The sequence below is a fragment of the Spermophilus citellus genome, assembly GCF_964194105.1.
Source record: "Spermophilus citellus genome assembly, chromosome: 11".
Taxonomy (NCBI): Eukaryota; Metazoa; Chordata; class Mammalia; order Rodentia; family Sciuridae; genus Spermophilus; species Spermophilus citellus.
The window spans coordinates 57,263,165-57,280,153 of NC_138192.1; the positions used below are offsets into that span (position 1 = coordinate 57,263,165).

The window sequence follows — 16,989 nt, forward strand, 5'->3', positions numbered from 1 at the left end:
CCAGGGCCTTGCAAATCCTAAGCAAATGCTCTATTACTGAACCACATCCCCAAACCCAAGCTTTTTATTTATTTATTTATTTTGTTAAATGGGAGCTATTAATTAAACACAGCTTTGTGTTTCCATTAAAAGTCATAACTAGAACTACTTCAAGTATTCCTTAACTGCAAGTAACTAAAGGGCTCAACAAAACTAACAATAGCTAGAACTGTAAGTGTTCCATAGGCTGTTAAAGGGACAGAGATGTGCCTGTTCTTCATGCACCAGAAGTTTACAAGACCATTAAGAAAACATTAACAAAACAGTCAAAAAATAAGCAATATTTATTACAGCAAGAAGAGCTGAAGATGCCAATAAGCTAATATGAAACTAAGTCCTAAAAGAGAAAGGATAAGGGAAAAGAATGTTTGGGCAATATCAACTGTCTCAGATTTCTAGAAACAATATTCTTTATCCATGATGGAGTTCGACAAATGCTGCTGATTAGCTGATATTTCAGTAACAGGAAAAGGACTATAACCAAAAATGCTTTTGTAATTTTGATAACAAAGTGAAAAATCAAGCTTGGCTGGGCTAGCCCAATGGCTTGAGCCAAAGAGCCTGAGGCCTGCCAAGGCCACAGAGACAGTTAAACTCCATTCTTCAAAGAGATTAAAAAAAAAAAAAAAAAAAAGCTAACAATAAAAAAGTAAAACATCAACATCAAGCCAGAAGAAGGGAGGTGGGGACAAGAAGCAACCAAGGAGAAAGTTAGAAATGAAGCCCCGTGATAACAGTGCTTGCCTAATATGCATGAGGCCTGAGTTTTGATCCCCTAGGGCTGCACATCACACACATGAAGGCAACCATGGAGGGAAAAATTAACAGAAATTAAAGAAATGATACATCCTTAAGTTTTATTTTGATATGTGAGTAATAGATGTTAGGACTATCAACTGTTGATCAACTAGACTCTGATATTTCTTACTATATGCCTATGAACAAAATTTACTTTCAACACTATAAAAAAATCCCTAACATCTTATTTAAACAAACAAGCAGTGCTAGAAACACATTCACCCAACACCAATTCCACAGTATTATACTGCATACTCACTTGTAGAAAACCATTCTCTTGCTGGGCGCGGTGGTGCACGCCTGCAATCCCAGAGGCTCAGGAGGTAGAGGCAAGAGGAACATGAGTTCAAAGCCAGATTCAGCAATTTATCGAAGCACTAAGCAACTCAGTGAGACCCTGTCTCTAATAAAATACAAAATAGGGCTAGGGATGTGGCTCAACGGTGAAGTGCCCCTGAGTTCAATCCCTGGTGTCCCCCTGCCCCCTCAAAAAAGGAAAACCATCCTACTGCCCTCTTGCCTTACTTTCAAACTATAAGTTTGTTATCAAGGAACTAAAATGTGGAATTCATTACCAGGTGATATGAAACAACAAGAAATTACAATGCATTGTATCTTAAATTCTAAAAGACTCTACAAGAAATTCCCTTTTATAATGATGTTAACTAGCCTGTCATAAAATTCACACAAAAGAACAAAAGCCAAAAACAGCTGAAAAAAAAAGGAAGAAAAACAAGAAAGGGGGATTTGCACTACCAACTGTAAAGGCTCCTGATGTTAGAAAGCGTCCTGGTGCAGGGATAAAGAGAATAGTGTAAAACAGAAAGCACAAGCATAGGACTCATATGAGAAAACAGACTGCATAGAGAAAGAGTTGTAAAATAGTAGTGAAAGAACAGATAATTCAAAACATGATGAGTAGGTGACTAATTGTTGTCTATTATTAACTGATCATCCAGTTAAATCCCTCACGGGGACCCATACAAAGTCTTGATGGATTAAAGACTCAAATACAAAAATCAAAACTTTATAAAACTTTCAGAAGAAACTAAGACAGGATCCTCACAACTCTCAATAGAGAAGTCTTTTGTAAAATAATAAAAATAAAATAAAAATGGAATGACAAATATCACTATATTAAAACGATTTTTCTGGGGCTGGGGTTGTGGCTCAGCAGTAGAGCACTCGCCTAGCACGTGCAAGGCCCTGGGTTCAATCCTCAGCACCACATAAAAATAAATAAAGTAATTAATGATATCGTATCCAACTACAACTAAAAAATAAATATTAAAAAAATACTCGAAAAAAACACACAATTTTCCTTACAATAAAAGACACCAAAGACAAAAGGCAGCAACAATCTAGAATATAAAGTTGCAATTTCCATCATCAAAGATTAGTAGAAAATATATAAAGAACTCTACAAGTCAAAAAGAAAAAGTAATCCATCAGCATAATGAGCAAAAGTAACCAGCAGGTCATTTATAGAAAAAAACACAATGACTGAGAAATATATGAAAAGATGCTCAACTTCCATGAAGTTGAAATGAAATGAAAGCAATGTATGACTTCGTACCTGTATAATGAGCATAAATTTAAAATTCTAACAATACCTAGAATTAGTGAAGATTTGTAACAATAGGAACTTCACTTCCATTGCTGCTGGAAGTAAAACCTCAGACATACATTTGAAAGGGTAATTCTGCGTTATTATTATTTTTCAACTTTTCATTCCTTATACTAAGGAATTCTTCAATCACATCCTTAGAGATATCTCTCACTCATGAACACAAGAAAATGTGGATAAGAACTTTTTAAGAACTTTCAAATACAATGTTGTTTGTAATATAAAAAAAACTGAAAACAATTATGTCCATCAAAAGGTGACTGGATAAAAATATGACACATTCACACAATGGAACATCTCATAACCATTAAAATTAATCAACTAGAACTATAAACATCTATGTGAATAACTCATAAAAAATGCTAAATGATAACAGAATAAAAAGGGTGTTTTTAAGAAGTTTGAAAACAGGCAAAACAATATGTAGTATATTTATATGTGTGGTGTACATATTTGTAAAATAGAATTCCTCCTATTTGGAGAATATTTAACAGAGAAACAAGAAAAAAAAATGGAACCAGAGAGCTGCTAAAAATACTAAAGTACTTCAACTATCTTGAACGTTCTATTAAAAGAATCCAATACATCAAAATATTAGGAGCTTACACAGTTGGCTGATAAAAGTGGAAGTTTATGTTATTTCTTATATTTTATGCTCAAAATTTCATATTTTTTAAAACTTCAAAATACATTAATTACAATTTGTAACCACTGAAAGTAATGTTTTTTGGTACCATGCAAGCAAAATATAGAAAAAATTGTGTCAAAAGTACCTTTTCATCCATAACTAGAATTTTAACATTTTACAAAGATTATAACAGCCATATTGCATTTAAGGATTGACTTAAGTTATAAATTTGAATATATAAAAGAATGTTATTGAAATGCTATCACTATTTACTTTTATGTTGGGGTTTCTTATAAAATTTTATGGGAGAAAAAGATTGCATGACTGAAAACCCCAAGCTACTTCACTGTTCAAGTTCTTTTAACTCAACAAAAGCCAAAAATATAACAATACACACGTTCAACTTTCACTTGGAAAAGTATCCTCTTAACATAAAAGTTTACACTTTGAACTGCTGTCTCAGAAGAGTTTTGTAGAGGGAGAATTGCATTCAACTTGTGGGACACAGGTGAATATATATTTAAGAAAGGAAATAACAAGGCTGTTGAAAAGTGAAAACAAATAGAAAGGAATTGTAAATAGCAGAGGCAGAAACTAGCCAAAAAAAAAAAAATTGTCTGGCTTGAGAAAAAAGAAAAAAAAGATATGCAAACAAAGACTGGAGTTAGGGTGCAGAACAGAGAAAGAAGTCATAACTCAGGAACCATTGTAGTAAGACTGGAAAAATTAGTACAGAATACAAGGAAATGACATCTTTAATATAACCACCATAATCTTCCTATTGTGGTTTTGCTCCTCATGTGCTTTTAGTTTTTTTGTTTTGTTTTGTTGAGTAGGATTTTGATATGTTGCACAGGCTGGGGTAGAACTTGAGATCCTCCCACCTCAACTTCCCCAGCTGGGATTACAGGCATGTTACCATGCCCAGCCTACCCCTTATGTTTTACTTTTTCCTTGAAAAGTCCTTTGGTAGATAATTATTACTATATAGGAGGTGGTTTCTTCCTGATATAAGAGGTAGTCACTTCCTGCTAATAGAAGAACTGTCAGGAAAGAATGGAGGAAGTAAATAATGTTAACCTTTATAGAGACAGTGTCTACCTTATTAAAACAATAAAGGGAAGATGTAAAGCATTTCATGTATTCCTCCTATCTTTCTTGTACTATATTTATCACTTTATATAATAATTATCTACTTAAAGAATGTGTCCTATGTTAAATTGAGAATTCCTTGAGGGCAGGTACTCATAGTGTATTCATTTCTTTGTGGCTCCAGACCTTTACAATGTCTGGCACACAAAGTGATTCAATGCATGTTTGCCAAATGAAAAGTGAACCAATGTATGACCAAAAAAGAAAAAAAAACACAAATAATAAAATGGAGAACAGATGATAAAGACAATGACACTATAAAGGAACATTCCTATAGAAATTTCGAGTTTAACAATGCTCTGTATTACTTAACTAAAATTCAAAGGGGCTTTTAAGATTTGGAAACTGCAATAAATAAATTTTTTTCAATGACATAAGTTTAAGGCCAATTTGAGATCCTTACTATTCCATCCTACTTTTTCTGATTTCATTGACTTGAATAAAAGTTACAGGTCAGCCTCATCAAACTCTTTCATCCTTAACTTGCCTTTTCGATACTGAATTCTGTTATATCTGAGATGATCAACACTTGGAACTTTGGTTGATGGCACTGCCCATGAAATAATCAATACAAATTCACCAATGCCTCTTTTACTGCGTCAACAAACAGTGATCTGTTAAACTATATATGAACTTCAGGTGTCAATGAAGGGAAGGTTTAGAAAAGAGAAACTCTCAGAGCAATTCAACCTACTTTTGTAAGTGTTCAATTAGAAAACAATGGGTTTCCAGGAAAAACTACTATTAAAAGAAAGTTGTCTTTTTAAAAATTATTATTACAGCATTATAGTTATACTGTAATGTAGTTTGGTTCGTTTTTGACAAAATCATACATGCATGGAGCTTGAGTCAATCTCCATCCCCTCACTTTACAGCTCCTTTAGAACACCTACTCCATTAATATCCCTGTATATTTTTGATATCCAATGCCTCCCTCCCCCCATCATTTTGCTCTAGCTTACACGAGAAAACTATTAGACACTTGATTTTCTGAGTCTGCTGGTTTATTGCACTTAGCATGATGTTCTCCATTTCCATCCATTTACAGCAACTGCCTTAATTTCATTCCCTTGAAGAAAGTTTACAGTTATCAAATTTTAAAATACTTTGCCTTAACCAGGCACAGTGGCTATGCCTGTAATCCCAGAAGCTAGGGAGGCTGAGGCAGGAGTCCTGATCAGGGTTCAAAGCTAGCCTCAACAAAAGCCAGGAGCTAAGCAACTCAGTGAGATCCTATCTCTAAATAAAATATAAAATAGGGCTGAGAATGTGGCTCAGTGGTTGAGTGCCCCTGGATTCAATCCCAAGTATGGAGGAAAAAAAAAAACTTTGCCTTATTCTATCTTGCCTCTTTTATTTCATTTCATTAGAATAAAATGAAAGCCCTCACAATAACAATAAAAAATAACAGTCTCACAAATGTAGTACAATTGAAATAAATAATTTAGTGTTCCAAAAGCAGAAACTGAACCCCAGAATGAAGCTTCCTAGATTTATGACAGTCACTTGTGTTCATCTACCAATTTAAAAATTGAATGAAATAATAGAAATACATATTTGAAGACTGATTAAGAATAAATACATAATTATAAATATTTACCTTCATATTACTTGATTCTTTTGAACATAGTTGGGGATTACATAACATGCCAAAATGGGGCACCTTGTACAGACTTCACAACTAAGAAATTCTTACTACAAAACAGATGGCTCACTGCTAAGATGTACAGTATTTTGTGTGTCTCAGGCAATTTTAAGTCAATTTTTTTTATTCTAAAGCCTACAAATCTACCTAGAATTCTGTTAATTACTGCTACAAAAATGTTTTCTTAGCCGGTTTGTATTTAATGTTACTCTAATGCCCCCAAATAAGTTCTTACATCGCACCCTCCTTTTTCTCATTCTAGACTCGCTGAAAGACCAGTTCTATTAGACCAGATAATATTTAATCCCACCTAAAATTATTTGTTGGGAGCTGTTTTGAGATTCTACAGTTTTCTTTTTCATACTCTAAAACAGAACATCCCGTAGCACCTTCACAATCGCAAATCCTGAAGCTGCATTAGCAGGGCTTGGATGCATACATAAACAACATGAAGTTCCAATTCAGAGGGAGTAAGTTCACGTCTCCAGTTCTGGGAGGCCCGAACAGGGTCTACCCACTGCGGCAGCGCGTTTGGGGCAGCTCTGGAAGAAGCAGGAAGTTTGTATCAACTCCCCAATTACTTGGTCTCCAGTGAAATGCAGGACCTTCTCCATTTCTGCAGTTGACGGAGAACGGCCCTTTCAGAGTCCCCAACTTCAGGCAGGAGGTACTCCCCAAGCCCAGGTTACCCCCAGAGAAACCCCGACGTCGAGGCGGCGGCACCGCCCCTTCCCTCTCGCCGCTTAGTTAGCTTTCCAATCTCCAGAGTCACCGCCGCCCACTTTCTAGCTAGACAAACACCAGCACAGGGCCGGGCACAGCACTTACCCACGTCCTGCTCAAAGGGATTGGCCGCGAACAAAGGCATCCTGTCAGCGCCCGAGCCCGGTTCTCTGAGATCCAGCTAAGGCCGGGCAGTTGCTCCCTGCTGGGTGACCCACCGCGGCTTCCTAGACCGCTAGACTCAACTCTGGCCGTCTTGCCCACACTTCCGCCACCGCACCTGCCCGGTTCCTGCCTGACAGGCCAGCTCCAAGTCCGCGCTCCGCCCCCGCGCTCCGCCCCCAACTCTCCTCTCGAGACGAGATCCAGGAGGCCTCGAACATCTTCGCAGCGCACCTGTTGCTGCCATCCTTCAGGAAGAAGTGGCAGCCCCTGACCCAGATCCTTTCAAAGGTCAGGCAGCCGCCGCAGCCACCTTTTCTTCGCTAGGACCCCGGTGAGCCACGGAGCCGGGGACCTTCAGGCCGGAAGTTGTCTCCCCAAGAATTGGAAGATGCCGGAGACCCGGAAGCTGCAGTGTTGGCGGAGGCGCAGCTGGGGGCGTTGTCGCCTTGGACTTTTCGCGCGAAGCAAACTGGCTCTTTCTTTTCACAAATAAATTTAATTTATTCCTGGGCGGCGGGTTCCGTCCCTGGCAGCCGTGGGTCCTGGACCACGTTCCCGTCATAGTTCAGTTGCCCTGGAAACGGAGCCCCCGGCACAGATGTGGTTTTGAGCGTTTGCTAAGTGCCTGGCTCTGCTCTTGTGCGCTTTTACAGAGCCCAGACCAAACCCCGCCGGAATATAAGCACCTGGAAAAGTGGTGGAAGCGACTACAGCTTTGTGGAGACTTGCAACTTCTCGCTTCCCATTGTGGCCTTCATTAAAACTACGCTTGGTTCTGGGAATCCTAAGACCGAAGAGGCACAATCTCTCCCTTGGACTTGCAGAGTTTATAGAGGCAGTGCATAACATGTATTTATCATTTTATAATATATAATAGTATTTATCATTTTATAATATGTAATAGATTGTTATCTGACTCTCTTCATCTGAATATAAAATTCCATGACGAGTTTTGTTCATTGCTGCATTCCCAGAGGTTTAAACTGAGAAATAACTCAGATGCTCAATAACTTTTTGAAAGAAGTCCTTGACTTTCTAACTGAACAGCTACTACCAAACTTAAGCCATTTGTTGAGGTGTGGGCCTACTAGAGCCTCCAATTTTTCATTGATTTTTAAATTTTGAAAATTACTTCAACTTTTTTTTTTTTTAAGCGATTCTAAGGATTGAATCTAGGGCCTTATACATGCAAGGCAAGCGCTCTACCAACTGAGCTATATCCCCAGCCCAAATTACTTCAACTTTTAAATCAACGAGTTAAAACCTCTTTATAGAACTAGAGAGGTAGCTTAGTGGTAGAACACTTGCCTAGCTGTGTTAAATCCCCAGCAAAATACACACACACACACACACACACCAAAAAAAAAACTACCTATAATATATATTGAAGAGTTGTCATTATAGAAGAGAACCATTACACGGAATAATTCATAAAACAGGGGTACATTCTTACTACAAAGTTAGGTGCATAAATGAGAAAGATTTCCAGGTGAAGTGGCTGATTTTCCAAAATCATTGAACCTAGGATATTCAAGATATATTTGGAGACTTTCTAGATGGATTTATCTAGGTTTAAGGCTCCAAGTTGAAATGGAAAACAAGGCTAGTTAGAGAAAACCGGAGGCAGATTAAAAGCCTAAAAGATCAAACTAGAAAATTTTATTTTTACCACATAAATCATTAGATAATTATTTAAAGATATTTATCAGCAGAATAGTATAAGTGATTTCAGACTAATCTAATATCATTACGCATGACACATTGTGAATAAGAAGATGCAAACAGTTTAGAAAGCTATTGCAGCACTTAAAAGACATAAGAAAGGATATTTCAGAGGAGCTTGTTTTAAGAGCTGAGAATGGAGGGTTAGCCTTTGGACAGCATTGGTATTTTACAGTTTCTTAGATCTTCCTTTTTAATGGTGAGCATACTCAAGTACCTGTATTTACATTTCTGTGTATATACTCAGTGCTTTGGTGTGTTCTTTCAATATCTAAGTTTTAAATAGTCACTAGGAGCAACCCAGAATTAAAAACAAGATTGTTACTTCACCTAATGAAGTAATTGGGCAATTAAAAGATATGTCAGCAGCAGCCCACAAATTATGGTATGCAAAGAAATATAACTCTTGTTTTTCTTAATACAAGTTCTTTTCCCATCTCCCTGATGACAAAAAATAATCTTACCAATTTCCAGTGAATTCTGTCTCTTTGGGATTTCTTACTCATTTGGGTTTATGCTCAACAAAACTGTATCTTTACATCAGGCCACTTTTCCCAAACAAGCTCCAAGATCCATCTCCAGATATAGTCTTCTCATTCTGCCAGTACACATTTGGTGTATGACTCTTTTTTTTTCCAAAACAGGGACAGTGCTTCCTCCAGAAAGGCATGATAAAACCTGAGAAACACTACAGAGGATTGTGGCAAATATTTAGAAGAAGAAGCCTCATGAGAGAGAGAGACCTTCCGCAAGTGAAATTTCCGCATGGTATTCAGGCAAAGCAAGACCACTGTCTCCTCTAGCTAAGGGGAGTAGATCACTTTTTTTGGTCCAGAGCATAGCATAAAGATGAATCTTTCAGTACAAATTTCTCAAGTGTATCTGTCCAGATATCCCCAACTTTAATTTTAAGGTCTCATTTCTTTCCTATCAGAGCCTGACTTTAGTATAGGAGATATACTGTGGGTCATGAATTCAACCTTTTGAAATTGTTTTCATTATTTTAATTGACTAATTTAAATCTTTTAAGTTCTGTTGTTCTCACAATCAGGTCCCTTTGATGATTTTCCTTTGTATCTTTTTATTATAATTTATAGCCATGAATACAATTATATGCTGAATTCTGTAATAAATCACTAAATCTAAGCAAGTGGGCTTAGGAATCCTTGACCACTCTGGATTGAATTATGGGAAAAAAAGAGGACATTAACATAAATGCTAATAAAATCCACTAATAGTATGAACTAATGTTGGTATCTTAGTTTTGGGAAATGTATCATGTGGAAAATGTATCAGAACTTTTCACTATATTTACAAGTGTTCTGCCACTAAGCTACCTCTCCAGTCCTATAAAGTGATTTTAACTTGTTGATTTAAAAGTTGAAGTAATTTGGGCTGGGTATATAGCCTTAGTTGGTAGAGTGCTTGCCTTGCATGCACAAGGCCCTGGGATCAATCCCTAGTACTACACAAAAAAAAAAAAAACTATTTTATTTTTAACTACAATTTTTGGTTATAGTAAATAAAGTTCTTCCCAATACTCTCTCAATGAGTGGTATATGATTTTTCGTGAATTTCCAAAGCATTTGGTTTTACCAGTATTTTCTTAATGAATTCTTATTTTGGAACAATTAGATTTACAAAAAAGTTGTAAATATAGTACAAAGTTCTTATTCAACCCTCATCCAGTTTTTCTCATTGATGATACATTTTTCTCATGATACATTTCCCAAAACTAATATACCAACATTGGCTCATACTATTAGTGGATTTTATTAGCGTTTATGTTAATGTCCTCTTTTTTACCCCATGATTCAATCCAGAGCGGTCAAGGATTCTTAAGCCCACTTGCTTAGATTTAGTGATTTACTACAGAATTCAGCATATAGGTGTATTCATGGCTATAAATTATAATGAAAAGATATGAAGCAAAAATCATCAAAGGGAAAGTGTAGATGGATAAAGTCTGGAGGATATAGACAAATCTTCTAGGAGTCCTCCCCTATTACGGTCACACAAGATGTGCTTGCTTACTCTACCCAGCAACAAGTTGTGACAACACATGTAAAATGTTGTCTATGGGGTAAACTCATTACAGAATCAATGGGGTTTTTACTGTGTACTAGTCATGAAGGCACCTACCTAACATGCCAAAATTTCCAGATTCTCAGGATGAAGGAAGGTAGGTATTCAATACAATCCCCATTGTTTATGCAAACAGTTTAGGCACAGTGAGCCATTTTTGTCTGGGAATGGTTGAAACCTTCTCAAAATGTTATATTCCATGTATGTATAATATGTCAAAATACGCACTACTGCCATGTGTATATAAAAAGAACAACAACAAAAAGACAGAAAAAAAAACTTTAAGTTCCTAGCCAAGTAAGCCATTCTAAAGATAGAAGTTCAGGCTTGCTATGTTAATCTCTGCACACCAGAGTACTATGTGTAATTTAGTTGTCTCCCTACTCTCCCTCCTCTGACCGTTTCTCAGTTTTTCCTTGTTTTTCATCACCTTGATAGTCTTGAGGAATGCTGGCTAGATATCCTGTAGACTGTCCCTGTATCTGGTTTGTCTGATGTTTTTCACATGTTTAGATGGAGGTTATATGTTTTGGAAAGTACCTCAGAGGGGAAGTGCCCTTTTCATCACATCACACAAATCATGTTATCCACATGATATCTCATGATATTAGCTTTCAACATTTGGTAAATGTAGTATTTGTCAAGTTTCTCCACTTTAAACCCTTTATAGTCGAGATTTTTTCCTTTCTCTACTGTGCTTTTAGGAAGCAAGTCACTAAGTCCAGCCCACCCTCCAAGAGAGGGATATTCAAGGTATTCACAGTGTTTCTTTTATTGCAAATGTTCCCTTCAAGTGCCCTCTGAAGAATTATATCTATTGTCTTACTATTTTAAACACTCCTGGCCCAAGCAGTTTTCTTCCCCTCTAAATTGCTACAACATATAATTTGAATTATATTTATGCTGTGTCTTTTATAAGATAATAAATACTTTTCATCATTTTAACAAATCATTCATTCAACAAATGTTTATTTACTTGACATGCACAGTGCAACCCATTGAAACTGAGGAAAAATACAATGTTAAGGAAGTTCTTTCAACATATTAATATCCAAAAGTAAATTTATTTTATTGATGGTGCTGGAGATTAAACCCAGAGTCTCATGCATTGCTAGCCAAGTACTATACCAATGAACTATATCCCCTGCCCCGAAAATAAATTAAAATCTTGAGTTTTCATTTTTGCCCCAATATTTTCTCTTTTTTCAAATGATCATTGATATAGTTGAACTAGGAGCTAGCATATTTGTTATTGTTTAGTATTCATTACTTTTGGTTGTTTATTTCCTTCTTTCTGTTCTTTTTATGCTTTCATTGGTTTTAATTGTGCATTTTACATGATTCCGTTTTTTCTCCTTTCAGCACAGTAATTATGCTTTTTTTTCTCTTACCTTTTCTTGTGGTTTCTCTTCAATTTGTAGCATATATTTACAAATAATCCAAGTGTCTTTCAAATAACATACTATAATGCTTCACAGGCAGTTTAGAACCTATACTTATAGCTTATAACTGCCAATTCCTCCTTTACTTATCCATTGCTGACATTCATTTCACTTATCTCTAAGTTGTAATCACTGAAAATACTGTTGGTGTGTTAGCTTTCCATAATTTAACAAATACCAGAGATAATCAACTTATAAATAGAAAAGGTTTCTTTTGGCTCACAATTTTGGAGATTTTGATCCAAAATAGATTGGCCCTGTTGATTTTGGGCCTTTGATGAGATAGTACATCCTGGTGGGAGCATGTGATTGAGAAGTGAAAGAGGAGGAGAAGCTGAGTTACCATTGTCCTTTTCAGGAACATGCCCCCAATGACCCGAAAATCTCCCACTAGACCCCACTTTTCAAAGATTCCACCACCTCCCCATAGCACTACCATGGGGACTTAAGCCTTTGGGACATGGACTTTTGGGGACATCCCAGAAAACAATAACAGTTGCTATTATATTTTGAATAAATTGTTAACTACTCAATTAAGAATAATAAGAAGAAAAATTTTATTTTACCTTCATTTATTTCTTCTTTAGTGCTTTTTTTAAAGATGTAGATCATCCAAGTTTCTGACTTACATCATTTTCCTTCTCCCTGAATAACATATTATACAATTTTTTCATGCCAAGCTATTGGTGACAAAGTCCTTCAAATTATGTTTATTGATAAAATATTACTCTTCCCTTCACTTTTGAAGGACAATTTCTTGTTTTTTCTTTTTTTTATTGGTTGTTCAAAACATTACAAAGCTCTTGACATATCATATTTCATACATTAGATTCAAGTGGGTTATGAACTCCCATTTTTACCCCAAATACAGATTGCAGAATCACATCGGTTACACATCCACATTTTTACATAATGCCGTATTAGTAACTATTGTATTTTGCTACCTTTCCTATCCTCTACTATCCTCCCTCCCCTCCCCTCCCATCTTCTCTCTCTACCCCATCTACTGTAATTCATTTCTCTCCTTGTTTTTTTCCCATTCCCCTCACAACCTCTTATATGTAATTTTGTATAACAATGAGGGTCTCCCTCCATTTCCATGCAATTTCCCTTTTCTATCCCTTTCCCTCACACCTCATGTCTCTGCTTAATGTGAATCTTTTCTTCCTGCTCTTCCTCCCTGCTCTGTTCTTAGTTGTTCTCATTATATCAAAGAAGACATTTGGTATTTGTTTTTTAGGGATTGTCTAGTTTCACTAAGCATAATCTGCTCTAGTGCCATCCATTTCCCTGTAAATTCCATGATTTTGTCCTTTTTTAGTGCTGCGTAATACTCCAATGTGTATAAATGCCACATTTTTTTTTTATCCATTCATCTATTGAAGGGCATCTGGGTTGGTTCCACAGTCTAGCTATTGTGAATTGTGCTGCTATGAACATCGATGTGGCAGTATCCCTGTAGTATGCTCTTTTAAGGTCTTCAGGAATAGTCCGAGAAGGGCAATAGCTGGGTCAAATGGTGGTTCCATTCCCATCTTTCCCAGGAATCTTCATACTGCTTTTCAAATTGGCCGCACCAGTTTGCAGTCCCACCAGCAATGTGAAAGTGTACCCTTTTCCCCACATCCTTGCCAGCACTTGTTGTTGTTTGACTTCATAATGGCTGCCAATCTTACTGGAGTGAGATGGTATCTTAGGGTGGTTTTGATTTGCATTTCTCTGACTGCTAGAGATGGTGAGCATTTTTTCATGTACTTATTGATTGATTGTATGTCCTCCTCTGAGAAGTGTCTGTTCAGGTCCTTGGCCCATTTGTTGATTGGGTTATTTGTTATCTTATTGTCTAATTTTTTGAGTTCTTTGTATACTCTGGATATTAGGGCTCTATCTGAAGTGTGAGGAGTAAAAATCTGTTCCCATGATGTAGGCTCCCTATTTACCTCTCTTATTGTTTCTCTTGCTGAGAAAAAACTTTTTAGTTTAAGTAAGTCCCATTTGTTGATTCTTGTTATTAACTCTTGTGCTATGGGTGTCCTATTAAGGAATTTGGAGCCCGACCCCACAATATGTAGATCGGAGCCAACTTTTTCTTCTATCAGACGCAGAGTCTCTGATTTGATATCAAGCTCCTTGATCCATTATGAGTTAACTTTTGTGCATGGCGAGAGAAAGGTTTTCAGTTTCATTTTGTTGCATATGGATTTCCAGTTTTCCCAACACCATTTGTTGAAGACGCTATCCTTCCTCCATTGCATGCTTTTAGCTCCTTTATCAAATATAACATATTTGTAGCTTTGTGGATTAGTCTCTATGTCCTCTATTCTGTACCATTGGTTCACCCGCCTGTTTTGGTACCAGTACCATGCTGTTTTTGTTACTATTGCTCTGTAATATAGTTTGAAATCTGGTATCACTATACCGCCTGATTCACACTTCCTGCTTAGAATTGCTTTTGCTATTCTGGGTCTTTTATTTTTCCATATGAATTTCATGATTGCTTTATCTATTTCTACAAGAAATGCCGTTGGGATTTTGATTGGCATTGCATTAAACCTATAGAGAGCTTTTGGTAATATCGCCATTTTGATAATGTTAGTTCTGCCTATCCATGAACAGGGTATGTTTTTCCATCTTCTAAGATCTTCTTCTACTTCTCTATTTAGGGTTCTGTAGTTTTCATTCTATAAATCTTTCACCTCTTTTGTTAGGTTGATTCCCAAGTATTTTATTTTTTTGGAGGATATTGTGAATGGAGTGTTTTTCCTCATTTCCATTTCAGAAGTTTTGTCGCTGATATACAGAAATGCCTTTGATTTATGCATGTTGATTTTATATCCTGCCACTTTGCTGAATTCATTTATTAGTTCTAGTAATCTCTTTGTAGACCCTTTTGGGTCTTCTAGGTATAGAATCATGTCTTCCGCAAATAGTGATAATTTAAGTTCTTCTTTTCCTATTTTTATGCCTTTAATTTCTTTCATCTGTCTAATTGCTCTGGCCAGTGTTTCGAGAACTATATTGAATAGAAGTGGTGATAGAGGGCATCCCTGTCTTGTTCCAGATTTTAGAGGGAATGCCTTCAATTTTTCTCCATTCAGAATGATGCTAGCCTGAGGCTTAGCATAGATAGCTTTTACAATGTCAAGGTAAGTTCCTGTTATCCCTAGTTTTTCTAATGTTTTGAACATAAAGGGATGCTGTACTTTGTCGAATGCTTTCTCTGTGTCTATCGAGATGATCATATGGTTCTTATATTTGAGTCTATTGATGTGGTGGATAACATTTATTGATTTCCGTATATTGTACCAGCCTTGCATCCCAGGGATGAATCCTACTTGATCATGGTGCACAATTTTTTTGATGTGCCTTTGTATCCGATTCGCCAGAATTTTATTGAGGATTTTTGCATCTAGTTTCATCAGAGATATTGGTCTGTAGTTTTCTTTCTTTGAGGTGTCTTTGTCTGGTTTCGGAATCAGGGTAATTTTGGCCTCATAGAATGAATTTGGAAGAGCTCCCTCTTTTTCTATTTCCTGAAATAACTTGAAAAGTATTGGTATTAATTCTTCTTTAAAGGTTTTGTAAAACTCCGCTGTATACCCATCTGGTCCTGGGCTTTTCTTGGTTGGTAGTGTTTTGATTGCTTCTTCTATTTCATCCATTGATATTGATCTGTTAAAATTGTGTGTATCCTCCTGACTCAGTCTGGGCAGATCATATGACTTAAGAAATTTATCGATGTCTTCATTGTCTTCTATTTTATTGGAATATAGGTTTTCAAAATAATTTCTAATTGTCTTCTGTATTTCTGTAGCATCTGTTGTGAAATTGCTTTTTTCATCCTGTACGTTAGTAATTTGAGTTCTCTCTCTTCTTCTCTTCGTTAGCATGGCTAAGGGTCTGTCGATCTTACTTATTTTTGCGAAGAACCAACTTTTAGTTTTGTTAATTTTTTCAGTAGTTTCTTTTGTTTCAATTTCGTTGATATCCCCTCTCATTTTAATTATTTCTTGTCTTCTGCTACATTTGCTGTTGTTTTGCTCTTCCTTTTCTAGGGCTTTGAGATGAAGTGTGAGCTCATTTATTTGTTGGTTTTTCCTTTTTTTGAGGAATGACCTCCAGGGGATGAATTTCCCTCTTAAAACTGCTTTCATTGTGTCCCATAGATTCCTATAAGTTGTGTCTGTATTTTCATTTATCTCTAAGAATTTTTTGATTTCCTCCTTTATGTCTTCTGTAACCCATTGATCATTCAGTAACATATTGTTCATTTTCCATGTGATGTAGGATTTTTCTTTCCTTTTATCATTGATTTCCAGTTTCATTCCATTATGATTGGATAAAATGCATGGTATTATCTCCACCCCTTTATATTTACTGAGGGTTGCCCTATGGCATAATATATGGTCTATTTTTGAGAAGGATCCAAGTGCTGCTGAGAAAAAAGTGTATCCACTTGATGATGGTTGATATATTCTATATATGTCAGTTAAGTCTAGGTTATTGATTGTGATATTGAGCCTATAGTTTCTTTATTCAACTTTTGTTTGGAGGATCTGTCCAATGGTGAGAGAGGTGTGTTGAAGTCACTCATAATTATTGTGTTGTGGTCTGTTTGATTCTTGAACTTGAGGAGAATTTGTTTTATGAATGTCGCAGCACCATTATTTGGTGCATAAATATTGATAATTGTTATGTCTTGTTGGTGAATGGTTCCTTTTAACAGTATATAATGTCCTTCCTTATCCCTTTTGATTAATTTAGTCTTGAAGTCGATTTTATTCGATATGAGGATGGCCACCCCTGCTTGCTTACGAGGACCGTGTGCGTGGTATATTTTTTCCCAACCTTTCACCTTCAGCCTGTGTATGTCTTTTCCAATGAGATGTGTCTACTGGAGGCAACATATTGTTGGATTTGTTTTTTTAATCCATGTTACCAGCTTATGTTGCTTTATTGGAGA

At 36.3% G+C, this 16,989-nt stretch overlaps 1 protein-coding gene and 1 long non-coding RNA gene across 2 annotated transcripts in view; one reads left to right on the forward strand and one right to left on the reverse strand.

Moving 5' to 3' along the window:
* Positions 1–6,902, reverse strand: part of STAM2 (signal transducing adaptor molecule 2) — a 49,928-nt gene extending 43,026 nt beyond the window's left edge. The window contains exon 1 of the mRNA XM_081262070.1: positions 6,718–6,902. Coding sequence (XP_081118196.1) covers positions 6,718–6,757 — 40 coding nt within the window. The 5' untranslated portion in view covers positions 6,758–6,902. The remainder of the gene's footprint in view (positions 1–6,717) is intronic.
* Positions 1–16,989, forward strand: part of LOC308630847 — a 499,668-nt gene that overhangs the window by 364,737 nt on the left and 117,942 nt on the right. The window lies entirely within an intron of this gene.